This window comes from Scardinius erythrophthalmus (genome assembly GCF_964197995.2).
Source record: "Scardinius erythrophthalmus genome assembly, chromosome: 25".
Lineage (NCBI taxonomy): Eukaryota > Metazoa > Chordata > Actinopteri > Cypriniformes > Leuciscidae > Scardinius > Scardinius erythrophthalmus.
Genome location: NC_138245.1, coordinates 23,954,320 through 23,969,122, shown reverse-complemented (window position 1 = coordinate 23,969,122; position 14,803 = coordinate 23,954,320). Strand labels below are relative to the sequence as shown.

The 14,803-nt window shown below is 39.9% G+C and overlaps 1 protein-coding gene across 1 annotated transcript in view; it reads right to left on the bottom strand.

Moving 5' to 3' along the window:
* Nucleotides 1-14,803, bottom strand: part of cdkl5 (cyclin dependent kinase like 5) — a 33,586-nt gene continuing 18,783 nt past the window's right edge. The window contains exons 8-18 of the mRNA XM_081357768.1: nt 14,446-14,536; nt 11,871-12,060; nt 11,019-11,099; nt 10,650-10,816; nt 9,295-10,396; nt 8,841-8,942; nt 8,013-8,118; nt 7,251-7,374; nt 6,525-6,630; nt 2,974-3,189; nt 1-1,989 (exon numbers count right to left, since the gene is read on the bottom strand). Of these exons, the coding sequence (XP_081213894.1) occupies nt 1,612-1,989; nt 2,974-3,189; nt 6,525-6,630; nt 7,251-7,374; nt 8,013-8,118; nt 8,841-8,942; nt 9,295-10,396; nt 10,650-10,816; nt 11,019-11,099; nt 11,871-12,060; nt 14,446-14,536 (2,663 nt within the window). The 3' untranslated portion in view covers nt 1-1,611. The remainder of the gene's footprint in view (nt 1,990-2,973; nt 3,190-6,524; nt 6,631-7,250; nt 7,375-8,012; nt 8,119-8,840; nt 8,943-9,294; nt 10,397-10,649; nt 10,817-11,018; nt 11,100-11,870; nt 12,061-14,445; nt 14,537-14,803) is intronic.

Sequence of the window (14,803 nt, the reverse complement as noted above, 5' to 3'; positions counted from 1 at the left end):
AGATACAAAGTTCTGTTTTAATCAAACACCATATCAAGACAAACGCCAGTGAGAAATGTCTGTTTAAAGTGCACCATTGATAAAACAATACCATTTCAAAAACCAAAAAAAAGAAATGTTTTCATAAAAATATTGAGGGACACTAGAGTTACTGAAATGAAAATGCTCTGTCACTCTCTTTGGGGGCGATTTTGTGAGCAACTTTAGTTGTTGGGATGATAATCAACGTAAATAAATAAAAATGTACTACTCAGAAGCAACTCTGTGAAGGATGATAAATTCACCTCAAAGTCGTGATATATTGCTCTGTTTGCATTGGTATTCAAATGCCTGGAATCCTTACTACAGCTATTTTGCATATTTTATATCCATCTAATTTGTAAAATATAATTGAACGAGATGTACAGCGAAAGCCTGAATGGAAACGTGCTGCGTTTCAGGGGCCACTCAAAAATCTCACTGCGTCTCCCCTGCAGTCCCCGCTAACAGATCAATAACTGCATTACGTCTTTGAAACCCTTTTACCAGGTCCCGAGGCAATGCTTTTATCTCTTCAAAAACATGCCGTTAAATGGATTAAAATAAAACCGGCAGTTATTCAGTTTGTTAGAAGAATCATGCGCACATGCAACCGAATCCCCGTGAAGCGACCGCTGAAAGTCACGTCAGGACGGAGATGCAGACTTAACTCTCACAACCTTGAGCAAAGCTGCTTGTAAACCATCGCTCGTGCCACGGGCAAAGTCACACTCATTCACCAGCTGGTGGGGTCTGGATCGCAGAGGGAGACACGGTGAGGCCCTGGGGCCCTGAAATTCATTATTCACAGGAAATCCAGCTCTTCAGGGATCTGGGCTCCAAAAACAAGCACTATCTGATGTCAATGCTTAGGTTAATATCCCGTTTTGAACGGCGAGCTCATGAGAAACATTGCAAGACACCGGCTACAGGTAAAGTGAGACAAATAGCCATCATGGGACGTCGATTTAATGGTCTCGCATGAAAGGTAACACCGAACCTGTTTAGGAAGCATCAGTAGTTGTACGTTTTCAATAGGGATGATTCAATAACCTGCAGTATGAGACGGTGTGAAATATAGACCTAATCTGCACTGAGAATTCATATCAGAAAACAATGCTCGATAAAGAGAGGAAAATAATTCAGAAACAATAAGTACTTTTGTTACAACCATAAAATGCACTCTGTACATTATAACTATTAACACACCAATAATTCATTAAATAATCTCCATGAAATATAGAATTATTACACATTAAATATTTATACATTCTCGTGTATAAACTAAAGCTCTTACAATTCCACAGATTTTTTTTTTTGTCCCCGTCCCTAAGTTTCCATATACAAATACATAGATTCATATCATCGTCAATTAGATATATTCAACAGAAAACTGAACCCAGATGTAATGAACAATAATACAAATTCTATCAAATGTGGATGCTTTAAAAAACAAATCTGAGACATAACTATTGCCACCTTCTGGCCAGAAGTGGCATTGTGTACCACTGTATGAACAATAGCATTCCATAGGTAGCCAGGAAGGAAAAGGAGAAACCAAGTACACTAGAGGCCACTAGGGGGCCTCCTCCTCTAAAGAGCCGTTTCTTTCAGATCATTGAGGTTCGGCATTCTAGGGCGAGCGGCTCTGGTAAAGCCGATACCGTTCTGCCCACCTTTGTTTGCCATTTGGTCAGGGTACGGTGCGCCCTCAGCCCGATTCAGCGCGGAGACGTGCCAGCTGGACTCGATCTGCCCTGGCAAAGGGTAGTTGTGGGGTTTGCGGCTCTTGGTATTGGGGGTGACGCTGCCCGGTGGGTGCCCTCTGACCTCGTTCAGGTTCCCTTTGCTAGGGGGGTTAGGAAGGGGCTGGAAGCGCAGTTCTGCCGAGCGATCGGGTGGCGGGGGCTGATTGGACGTAGCAGGAGAGGAGAGGTGTAGGAGCTTCCGCAGGGATTTCAGAGGCTGGTTCTGAAACGGGGAAGCAAGATTAAAAATTCAAATCTGTGTGTTTGGGTTTGCAATCATTTAATGAATAATGGATACATATATTCAGCAAGGATGCATTAATGCATCAAAATTGACAGTAAAGATATTCATAATGTTAAAAAAAGGTTTGATTCCTGTTCTTCAAAACATCCTGTTTTCAACATTAATAATAAGAAATGTATATAATATGAAATGTTTCTTGAGCAGCAAATCAGCATATTAATATGATTTCTGAAGGATCAGGTGACACTGAAGACTGGAGTGACAAAAAAATAACAGCAGAAAATTCAGCTTTGCCATCAGAGGAATACATTACATTGTATATATGCAAAAATATATATATATTTTTTTTTTATATTACTGTTTTTATTACATGTATTAGATAAGAGAAAACAGCCTTGGTGAACATTAGAGTCTTTCAAAAACATAAAAATTGGTAACACTGTTAATTGGTAATTTTTCATTTGCTGCTATAAGTTAAAAATTGATGAGCATTGACATGAGCATTTAGTAATTGTTACATAAATGTTAATTTCAACACTTACTTGCTTTAATTGCAGTAACAACATCATGCAGCACTTATTATATCTATTACAACCATTGTTTTTTTCAATGTGTTTTTCCGTACTTCCGTCGAGCTGCTGTAATAAGTGTATTTCCCTGGTGTGTGATTAATAAAGTCTATTTGTCTATCTACTAATACATTTTTAAAATCCAAAGTTGTGTCCGTTAACATTAGTTAATGCACTGTGAACTATCCTGAACAAACATTAAAGAATTGTATTTTTATTAACACTAACAGATTATTTGTCATTGTTTGTTCATGTTAGCTAATACATTATCTTATGTTAATGAATGGGACCTAATTGTAAAGTGTAGCCAAAAAAATCTTACTGACCCCACACTTTTGACCAGCAGGAGCAAACAAAGAGATTTTACTATCAGATCATCTGAAGTTTTTCTTACCTGAGGCTGCACGTCTGCCTGCTTTTCAGGAGGCCAAGTGTTGTCCCTGTCACGATCGCGATCCCTCTCGCGGTTTCGATCCCGGTCACGCTCCCTCTCCCTTTCCAGGTCACGTTCCCGGTCGCGATCTCGGTTGCGGTGTCGACTGCTGTGATGAGACGAAGATTTGACTGGTCTCTGTATCACTATCTGGTCCTGCTGGGCCTCACTAGGAACCTGGCACACAGATCAAAACACAACACCAGTGAACGCTGGGATTTATGAACAGCTTCCACCTCTCCAAACAAAAGTTCACCCATAATCACGTGCATTAGGTCAGAAGACTGCAAACGTGCCGGAATACAACCCTGTGAACCAGCTCAAGGCCTCCATTTGTATATGATTGAAATCATTTAAGGATATCATTCCAATGACCAGCTGTTTCTGGATTATTGAAGATCGATAAAGAGCTGAGTGTTCTGGGACGTGCCCAGTTTTCTGACCTTTTGTTCCAAAATGTGCAAGTGTTTTTTTAAGTGTGAGTGTACAGAAGACAGTTTGTTTGTTTGAAGACCACTTCTCCTGCTCTCTCCCAGGTTGGGAGAATGGCAGATAAGAAAACGTGCATCCTCTTTGAGCAGGAGCTGCTAAAGACGGTCAAGGGGTCTGACATGCATCTAACAGAAGAACACATGCTGATGCTTTTGCGATGTTAGCAGTAACCTAAACAATGAAGTTTGGTGTGTAAAACACAGTACCAGATCTGTTGCGTCAACATCTATAAAAAAAATGATCTTGAGCTAATGTGGTTTGAAATTCATTATCAATGATTCATAAGACAACACGGTATATTAAAGTATGAGTTTTTCAGTGCCGCCAGCTATTGAGCCCATAAATTAAATGCGTGTGGTGTGTGCAAAGATGAATTAGGCTTATTTAGGCTTTAAAATTGGATATATTAAATTTACACATTAGCACAATGAATCATGTAAAAATAACACAAAAGAACAAATTATATTTTGTGAGTTTCTTTGATTTACTCATCTGCCACAATAAACGGGGCTTTTCCCCCTCAACAAATACTAATATATTAATACTATATTTCTCTGCAAATTAAATATATGCAATTCATTTGATAAAATGACTATTTGAAAAAAAGTAATGTAATTTGATGCATTTAAAATGTTTAAATGTTTGATTGAAATGTAAAATTGCAGCCTTAGATACACCCACAATTTTCGATTATACACATTAACAGAGATCTGGACCTGATGTTTTACTTGTTAAAAAATGGCTCTGGGGAAAAAAAAAAATCTAAAAATAACCAAATAAAAATGACAAAAAGACATCCAGTCATACAACCCCAAATCCAGAAAAGTTGGGACATTTTGTTAAATGCAATAAAATCAAGAATCTGTGATTCTATTTAACCTTTATTAAAAAAATTTACTGACCAACTTAAGTGTATTTTGTAAATATAAACATATTTTGATTTTGATGGCTGCAACTTACTCCAAAAAAGTTGGGACAGATGCAAAATAAAAGTAAAAAACTTATAGAATAACCAAGTTAAACTATTTTGAAACAGCCCTACAGAAAGTAGGTGAACTGGTAATAGGTGAGGTTATGTATAGTGATTGAGTGTAAAAGGAGCATATCAGTCCATCAAAGATGGGTCATGGCTCACCACTTTGTGCCAGATATGGGAGAATTTACAAAAAATTCACAAATCACAAGTCTTTCATCTTCAACCATACATATTATTGTGAAAAGATTCAAGGAATCCAGAGAAATCTCAGTACATGTAAGCCAAGGTAGGAAACCTCTATTGAATGTGTGTGACCTTTGAGCCCTCAGATGGTATTACATGAGAAACCGTCATGCTACTGATTTAAATACAGCCACATGTGCTCAGGAGTCCTTTGGAAAACCGTTGTCACTTAACACAGTCTGCCGCTGCATCAAGGAATCCCACTTGAATCTCTATTACGCAAGGAGAAAGCTATACATCAGTTCTATGCAGGCCTCAGCTCATCTCAGATGATCCAAAACAGTGGAAATGTGTGTACTTAGTCCCAAAGACAAAAGACACCATCAGCGACAGGTGGAAAAGCAAACATCTGTCATGGTATGAGGGTGCATCAATGCAAATTGTATGGGTGACTTGAATGTGTGTGTATCACTGAAGTGAAAGCATATGTTGGGATTGTACAGACATATACTGCCATTATCTTTCCTGGGAAGCAAGACAATGCCAGGTCTCATTCTGCATGTGCTACAACAGAGTGGTTTCTAGACACTCTACACCGTAGAAAGGATGTATTTGTCTGAATGCCTGCAGTCCAGATCTGTCACTTACTGAAAATGTATGGCCCATCATGAAGAGGAGAATCAGAGAATCAGGTGAGATTGAGCGAAACATCCACTTGCAAAACTTCAACAATCAGTATCCTCATTCCCCTGACATATAAAAAGTGTAATCAAAAGGAAAGGTGATGTGACACAGTGGTAAACATGCCTCTGTCCCAACTTTTTTGGAGTGTGTTGCAGCCATCAAAATCAACATAAGTTTGGTCAGTGAAAACTTTGAAAATCTTTTTTTTGCACTTTTGTCAGTTACATAAAGGTTAAAGAGAATTTACAAAAATCACAGATTCTTGATTTTATTGCATTTTACAAAATGTCCCAACTCTTCTGTATTTGGAGTTGTAGAACACCTATACATTTAGCAAGACATGCAATGGAGATGTGTTTATTTGGTAGAGCGGCGCGGTTTTATGCGAGCAATACCATGGGCTGCGGGACAACAGGGAGCACTTTGACAGAAGAGTTATGCTTTAAGCTATTCTTTGAGTTAAAGAGGGGGAAAAGGCTTTTCTTGATGCTCGGGTTCCTTCCCGCGTTGCCGTCCGTCTGCAATATAAGACGCACAAAACCCCAGTGTCTCATTCTATTAACACCAAACATCTTTTGTTGTTGAATACAGCAGATGAACATACGGTCCTCTGGCTCAATATTTGTGGACAGAGCACAGTAGAGGCAGATTCTGCCACACACATGCTGCTCGGGTCTGTAATGGTCTCCATATGGCTATTATGGGGAAATACTACTGAAGGCACTGAACTGAACTGAACTGATAGTCTCTGTTGGATTCTGTCGGACATTAATTGGACAATTAAACAAGTGGACGGCCTCCTTTTTGAAATGATATGTCACTTCACTTTCCTTTTCGCACTGGTCGCCTACATGCTGATTGAGATGACTGAATGAACACTAAGAGGGGAAGGCTCGTCTATCAATTTAATATATAAAAAGAGACAGTTTTCCTCTATCCTAGGCTACTACCTCGTGTATAAAATACATCATTTAAGTTCAATGACTAGCAGACATACATACACAAACACAGCAGCTAAGCAACACGTATACATACATGTGAAATAATAATAAAAAGTACACACACAGAAAAGGTCTCCTGGCTAAAGCATTACTATCTCCTTACTGCACTTGATACCGTTTTTGACAGTTGAAAAAGAGAAACTTAATAAGTAAATGAATCAATAGGACGTTCTTACCGGCTGTGTCTTCTTCTTTTTCTTCTTCATGGCTCGAAAGAAACCTTGTTTTTCTTTTTGTTTAGGGACCTCTGGTGGGTTCATGACCATGGCCTCTGAATTATTCCTAGAAATGAAATCATTAAAAAGTGAATTATTAAACAGAGAGATCTGAGTCATATTTCAAAACAAAATAAAACTAAAAAAGCACATTTTCTGTCTACATTTTCAAATAAAAATAATGTCATTGTAATACAGCAATGAAAATCCAGACATAAAAAAAAAAAAAAAAAAATCAGTAAACATTTGTTTTTCCCCCCAGCTTTTTTTGTGTGTGTGTTAATGTTGGTGAAATAGAACAGACATGTTTTTGATGTCTTTATTTAAGATTCACCCCATTACATAAGAAATAAACAGCCATATTATCTGAGAACTGGATTATGAAAGCAAAAAAAAAAAAAAGCAAAAAAAGAATAATACATTTCTGCCTATAATCAGGTTTGTTGAATTTAGAGAGAATGCAAATGCTTTATTATTTTCTGCACCCACTGTTGCCAGACATCTCGAAACCATTGAGGACACTACTTATTTTTATCTTGATTTTCTAGTTTTTCCATTTGAAGCTATTTCATGCTGTCACTTCCAGCTTATCAAAGCATTTCATCTCACAGTGAATGTAGATGTACACAGAATGATTTATTTGTCCAGATCGAGGGTGTGCTGCCCTCAACACGCGTGTGTGCTCACCAGGGGTCGAAATTGGTCTGACGTTTAGGGTGGTTTGTCATGGCTGTGCTTTCTGCCGACACCGCTGGCACTCTGCTCTGCCCAGCGCTTTCATGGAACGTGTTGTCAGGTCGAGGAGAGGGCACTGTGCAAAAGGACAGAACAAGCTTAACTCATTATTACCCCTAACCATACCCAACCATTCAAAAAGTTTGGGGTCAGTAAGATTTTTTTATTTTTTAAAAAAAAAAGAAGAAGAAGTAGTATGATGGTTTCCACAAAAGTATTAAGCAGCACAATTGGTTTCAACATTGATAATATAAGAAATGTTGCTGGAGCACCAAATCATCATATTAGAATGATTTCTGAAGGATCATGTGACACTGAAGAGTAATAATGCTGAAAATTCAGGTTTGCCATCACAGGAAAAATTACATTGTAAAATATACTAAAACATAAATAAAGTAATTTTAAATAGTAATAATATTTAAAAATATTAGTGTTTTAATATATTTTGATCAAATAAATTCAGCCTCAGTAAGCATAAGAGTCTTCTTTCAAAAACCTTTTTTTTTTTAAATGTACTGACCACAAACCTTAGTGCACATACAAATATGACTTTTTTAGTTTGGAACTAACCAGCACACCAGAATCCCATCCCAAACCCCCAACATATGCTTTTCAACAGGGAACAGTTGTCATGCATGGGATTTTATGAACTACTAAAGTTCACAGATTAAAACTTTAGCATCATGTTTGTCACAGAGTTAATTTTTAGGTTACCTCTGTAAAAGCTTCCCACTCTACGAGGCATCGAGTCACTGTAGATGATTCTGTTCTCCTTGGACGAGGTTCCATCCTCCATATGAGTGTCATGGTACATCCCAGCCTGAGTTACAAGAGGATGGTCACACTACAGGACAGTACGGGACTGTAGTTTCTACAACTTTCTGTGCATACTGTTTAACTGTAACTGAATATTTGCTTGGGGAAAAAAGGAATGATTAAGGAAGAGAAGAAACAGGTTAAATGGATAGTTCACCCAAAAATGAAATTTCTGTCATCATTTACTCACCTTCATATCATTCTAAACCCATGTGACTTTCTTTCTCCGATGGAACACAGAAGCAAAGACTTTTGACTTTGGAATTTCAGTTTATTCCACTATTGTAAGGAATAGAAAATGTGCCGTAAATATGGCACTTTTTTTTTTATTTAGTGTCCTTTCTGAAGCTTGAAAGCTTCAGTCCCTACAATGTAATTGCATGGAAAGAGTATAGTCCTGAAAATTTAATTCACAGAAAAAAGAAAGTCAAATTTAGAACAACATGATGGTGCGTAATTAATGACAAAATATTTTTTTTGTGTGAACTGTCCCTTTAGTTGAGAACCTAGATATTTAATGCTGAAGACATAAGCTAGCAGTTAATGTAGTGACATGAACATTTACAAAACATCCATATAAATGGTCTGAAAGCTAAATGTGACTTGCTTTTATGATCAACGCATTAAAAAAAACAAAAAACAAAGATAAGCCGAGGCATGATAAACAATAGCAACTTGTGAGTGTGTGAATGGACGCGTTCTGAGGGTCCTGTTGAGACCTCGGACCTCGTTTTTTGGGCGTTGTGAGTGGAAGGTAGCTGTGTTGTCCCTCGTAGAATCTTTAATCGGGGGGCGAGAATGAGGCTTCTCTTTGGGAGACTGGTCATTCTGCAGACATAAACACACAGCAAAATAAGCAGACACTGGGAGACACTGGGACTGTGCATGTAATAATCAGATAGAATGAAACAAAATGCATGAATGCAGGATGCAGCAGATACGCATCTTAAATAAGATCACATCCACACACGCAAACACATCACAATCGAATCTCCTGAAATTATTCCGCCGAACAAGGTAGAGAAAATTTGTGAAAGTAATATTCAGACAAAGATGGACACATAGATAAGAGAGTATCCTCAAATGCTGATCACAGGAACCCACAGAGATTAGCATTTTAGCGAGATCAACGCCTAATACACCACAGGACACGGAGATAAAACGAGAGCAGGTCACTGACCCTGCTCAGATCTTGCGTGAGTTCTTCTCGGGAGGAACTGGTGTTGTGGCGTGGGAGTGTGCGATGCTGGAGCTGCGGCGAGAGGAGCTGTAGGCTGCTGGCACGAGTTGGCACTCCCTGCCCAACCACCAAATTCGTCTCCTGGCCGTGCGGCCGGTGTCGCTCTCTCCGCACGTACATGGAGTGGCGATGAGGTCGCTGCTGCGAGGAGAACGGGCTGGTGTAACCGAGACCGTAAGGATAGGATTCATGTGGGGAGGGCAGATTGTGACCATGGCCCCCTGCTCCTGCGGCCCTGCTTGGGTCCAGAGTGTCAGAAGCTTTCGGTTCATCCGGTGTCTTTTTCCGTCCTGAAGAACGCCGCGAGTCTAGAGTGCCCCCTTCTAGACGCATGTTCCCTCGGCCGCTGGGGCTGTGGCCTTGCCGCTCCGCCCCAGCGTGCCTTTCACCCCTGGGGCTGCCGGGAGCCGCATTAAGATCTAGACAGCTGGACGGGAAGTATCGGGAGCCTGAGCCCGATCCCACCATGGCATCGTCCAGGTGGAGTCGTGTCTCTGCGAGATTGCTCACGGACTTGGCGTCATTCAGCGCCCCATGACTCTTGGACAGGCTGAGGAAGGACGAGGAGCTTTTGGAGGAGGACGTGGAAGGCATGGACCCGTGCGAGGATTCCATGTAGTTATGGCGACTGTGCTTGTCCCCAGACTGCAGCGTGCTGGTCTTCCCTTCCAGGAAGGATGAGTGGCGGCCTGTTTTGGACGACTTGAGGTACTTGCCCGTAGAGGTATCCGCTCCCACAGTGGAACCTCCAACTTTAGGCCCCAGGTTGAAATCAAATTCGGTCTTTCCCTTCGAGTCTTTGGGGCTGAGGAGGTGCGGAAGGTTGTTGTTGGCCAGATCTTTGTTGCTAGAGGCGGAGCGGCTCAGGGTCTGGACCTGGTAGCTCTTGGGATGTAGCGTGGGACTCAGGGTGGATGAGGTTGGCATGTTGCTGCCGTTCAGGAAGCTTTCGTTGCTCCGGTGGAGGTCCTCATGGCGCGGTAGAGACGAGCAGTCCTTGCTGTTAGCTCGCCGGTGACCTGAACTCTTACTGCCGTGGCTCCTATAGGGATAAACATGAAATGTTTATATTCTGGACATTCTTTCAGCCAAAATCAAGATATGCATCCTGGGGTGATTTTTTAAATGGTAATGAAGGAGTTCAGTACCATTGGGTGGTAGGTCTTTCTGTCTATCTCGTCCCTACTTACTTTCTTACTTGGGAAACCATCCTCATTTTAACAATTGCATTTGCTGCCACTAGTTGCACAGAAATCTCGCCTTTAACCTAGTGTATAGAAGTAGCAATAACTGACCGGCTGGGTATGGTGTTGTCTCCGTGGTACGGTTTTCTCTTCGAGGAACGAGGTGGGGTGGGTGATGGGGCAGCTGGCCGCTCCGGCCCTCTTAGACCCTGAAACACTGGGTGGTTCAGACACTGTTCTGTCAGAAAACGTTCGGTGGGGTTCAGGCACAGCAGGTTCTGATACAGTGAAAAGAAAAAGAGGAGAGTCATGCCACTGTTGAACAATTAAACTCATTCAAATTCAGTCTTTAATAATACTTTGCACTTGGGGGTAATATGACACCTGCAGTTAATTTTAAAATAAATCAACACCAAATATATCAACTGTTGGGATTCCAAAGGAAAAATGTTCTCTGATGAGTGTTGCAGACTGCTTTACCTTCATTAAATCCAACATTAGTCCGTTGATGATACCCAGGTACCTTCGATCAAGCGTCTGAGGATGACTTACAGAAGGAAACTGTCACAAAAACACATACTTACATAGTTAAATACAGACAAAGGGAGGACTAAAGAATAGGGCAGAAGAATTGCATTAAGCAGTGAAATATTTGTGTACAATTGACACTAAACTGTATGTTTGACTGTTATACACTACAACAGGGTTATTATCATTAATTAAAAACTAAAACTATTAAAAAAAATGTTTGCTAATTGAAATAAAATAAAATAAGAAATATTATATTCAAAATTTTAACTAAACAAAAATTAGAAACGTCTTGAAAAACTAGATGAAATAAATTTAAGTTGAAGCATTAAAATGACTAACTAAATAAATGAACACTAAAACAATGTAAACTTTCATATCCATCTATCTATTTATTTAACATATAGTCAACCAGTCATTACTGCAAATTAAATCCATACAGGGTGAAAATTTATTGAAAATATGGTTAAGAAAAGATTAGGTCTAGCATCATTCATTAGCAGATGCCACCTATGGTTACAAAACATCATTTAAAATGTGACTTAAGTGTCCAAATACTTTTTGAGGCTATGTACTGTGTGTGTGTGAATCTATGTGCATGTGTGTGAATATTATGTACTGTGATCAGCCCTGTCAAGGCAAAGCCAGTTGTGCTTCACACTGGCACATAGCGATACATGAGTCATAGGCAGCCACTTATTCAGAATACTGGGATCCGTGCCATAGGAAAGGAGAGGAGAGAAGAGGCGAGGAGAGCAAAGCACAGAACAGGACAGAGGAGTGAATCAGAAGACAGGTCCTTACTCTTAGTCCGGCGAAACGAGGGTTGTTGTAGAACAGCTTCATCTGCTCTGGTGGTAAAGGGCCCAACACCTTTTGAATGGTGAAGAGCTGGTCGATTTCACTCTCGCCAGGAAACAGGGGCTGCCCATCACTCAGTTCTCCCAAAATACACCCCACCGACCACATGTCCACCGCCTTCCCATATGGAGCTCTGCGAGAGCCAAGAAGACAAATATAAGTCAAGTATTGACCTTCAGTTGAGTTTTACATATCCTTATCGATAATTTCTATTTGAAACACATGTAGTTTAACTATTCAAGCTGTTTTTAGTAAAATAGTTTGATTGTTTTTGTCTTTCATTGAAAGATGCAAGACAAAAAAAGTTTTCTGAAGAAAATGTTCCTTGCTTGCCCCTAGAAAAGCTGCCATCTCAAGGCTAGGGTGATGAAGGAGGTTGCCAGGGTGTTGCTATGCAGTTGTTATGGCATTCAGAGGTTTTTTTTTAGCACGATGCTTTGTGGTTGCTAAGATGTTCAGAGTGTTTTTTAAGGATGTTGCTAGGGTGTTGCTAAGGTGTTCAAGGTCATTTCTAGGGTGTTGCTAGGCGGTTTCTAATGTTCTTTGGGTGGTTTCTATTGGGTGTTCAGGGTTGTTAATAGGGGTTTGCTAAGGTGTTCTGGGTGGTTTCTATAGGATGTTGCTATTTGATTGCTTTGATATTCAGAGGGTTTTTAGCATGTTGTTTTGTGGTTGCTAAGAGTGATTTCTAGGGCATTGCTAGCATGTTCAGGGTGGTTTCTAAGGAATTGCATTGCATGTCTTATGGTGTTCAGAGCAGTTTCTAGGGTGTTGCTAGGTCATTGTTGGGGTGTTCTGGGTGGTTTCTAGGGTGTTGCTATGCAGTTGCTATGATGTTCCAAGAGTATTTTTTAGATTGTTGGTTTGTGCTTGCTAAGGAGTTCTGATAGTTTGCTAGAGATTGTCCTGGATGACTGCTCACTGGTCCAAGACAAAAGAGCCCACACCAAGTCACTATAATGTTCTCAGCAGGTGCTGTATTACAGAAATGTAAAATAATTCTTGACTTAGGATTTGAAAAAGTTCTGTTTCTTAAGTGAAAATACCATGGCTACTAAACAGATAACGATAACCTTAAAGGGGTCCTATTATGCCCTTTAACGAAGTCTTGATTTTGTTTTCAGGGTGTACTAGAATATGTTTTCATGCTTGATTAATCAAAAAAAGCATACTTCTCACATATTTTATTTACAGCATGTAATTTTCTTATACATAATAGATACGATGTTATCCACCATTTAATCATGATATTTGTCGGAAAACTAAGGTTATACAAACAGTAATTGATCACAAAACCATAGTTAATTTTCCTATGGAGCGGTGAAACGTCTTACAAAAGCGAAAACAAGCTGTTCTCCATGAAATGTGCAGGGCACAGATAAGCGTTCAAGTTATAAAGTTCAGGAACAGTGTTAAAATAAGTTCCCTCTAAGTTCCTCAGCCTCAGGTAGGTCAAATAAATGAGTTTTGGAAATGTTGTGGAAAAAACAGCGTCTCTTTGAAATAGCGACAACACTGTCTTCTCTAATGCAGCTCATCCATGCCTCGTCCTCTTTTTTGCTTATTCCATAGGCACGGATTATTTAAATGAGTACCATTGTGACCTCATAAGATCTGGAAAAATTGTGCCGTAGTCCAAACCAGTCGTTCGTTGTAGTTCTTGAAAAGTGGATTCTGTTAAATAAAACATCTCCCTTTGGAGTAGACTTTGAGCTTTGTGACCTTGCAGATCTTGTTTATGCTCAAACAGCAACATTACAGACTACAGTAACTAAAGTTGAAAAAGTGGAAAAGCATAATATAACCCCTTTAAAGATCATTTTTAAAACTTACGTGTGAACGGGTCAAAGGCTTTGTTTCACCCGTTTTATCATCTGAAGTGCACAAATCACAAATCTGATAGCTTAGAAAAGTTATAGCAATACTTTTCAAAGCAGCACATTCATGTCTGTAGCACAAACGGGACAGGGTCGATTTACACACCAAAGTGTCATGCTTAGGGTTAAGGTTTTGTTCAAATCTCTAACTCTAAGTTCGAACAATGGCACCCTTAATAACGAAAGAGGGATGAGGAGAGATGCATGCAGAGACAGAGGCAGATAGATAGACATAACACTGAGACACAAATCTTTGCACTAACACACAGCAAGAGGGAGGGAGAGAATATTTGTGTGGGTGGAATTTAAATGGTGAGAGTTTAAAAAAATGTTCCACTGCATTCATCTAGTCTAGTGGCACACACTAGAAAATAACACTTCAATGGAGACAAGGACAAATAATCATGCACCTCACTCCTGATGTCACATCTAATGGATATATAAAATCAACATTTTTAAAAAGGATGTGCCCTCGATGCATATTAGAGCTTGTGTCTGAGGGGGATTTGATTTTTCATGCCTTTTGGCATTATAGAGGATAATACCTCTTGGTCATTTTTCAGTTATTATGTCTCGGGAAACAAGGTATACTAGAAATCACCTTGAAAAATAGAGCAGGAGGTACGTATATCAGGACTTACCCTAGGAGCAGTTCAGGAGAGCGGTACCACCTAGTTGCCACATACTCAGTGTAGTTAGCATCGCTGCCTTCAGAGAGATTGCGGGCAAAGCCTAGGGAGTGACCGGCCCGGATAGACAGACATGGGGAAGGAGGAAAGCGAAAAGGTATCTGGCATGAGCAAGACCGCACACAACATTCAGAGATCTTAATTAATCTTGCCATATTCTTCCCTCTAAAAATAAAAGTCTTAGAGAGAAGCTTGTGGAGTGAGTCATTCTCAATTTCCGTGGCATTCAGTGTGGAGGCAAAATTTAACCCTCAGTGAATAATATATACATTCCATCAGGAGCAGAACCTGGAGGCTGGGAAGTACAATC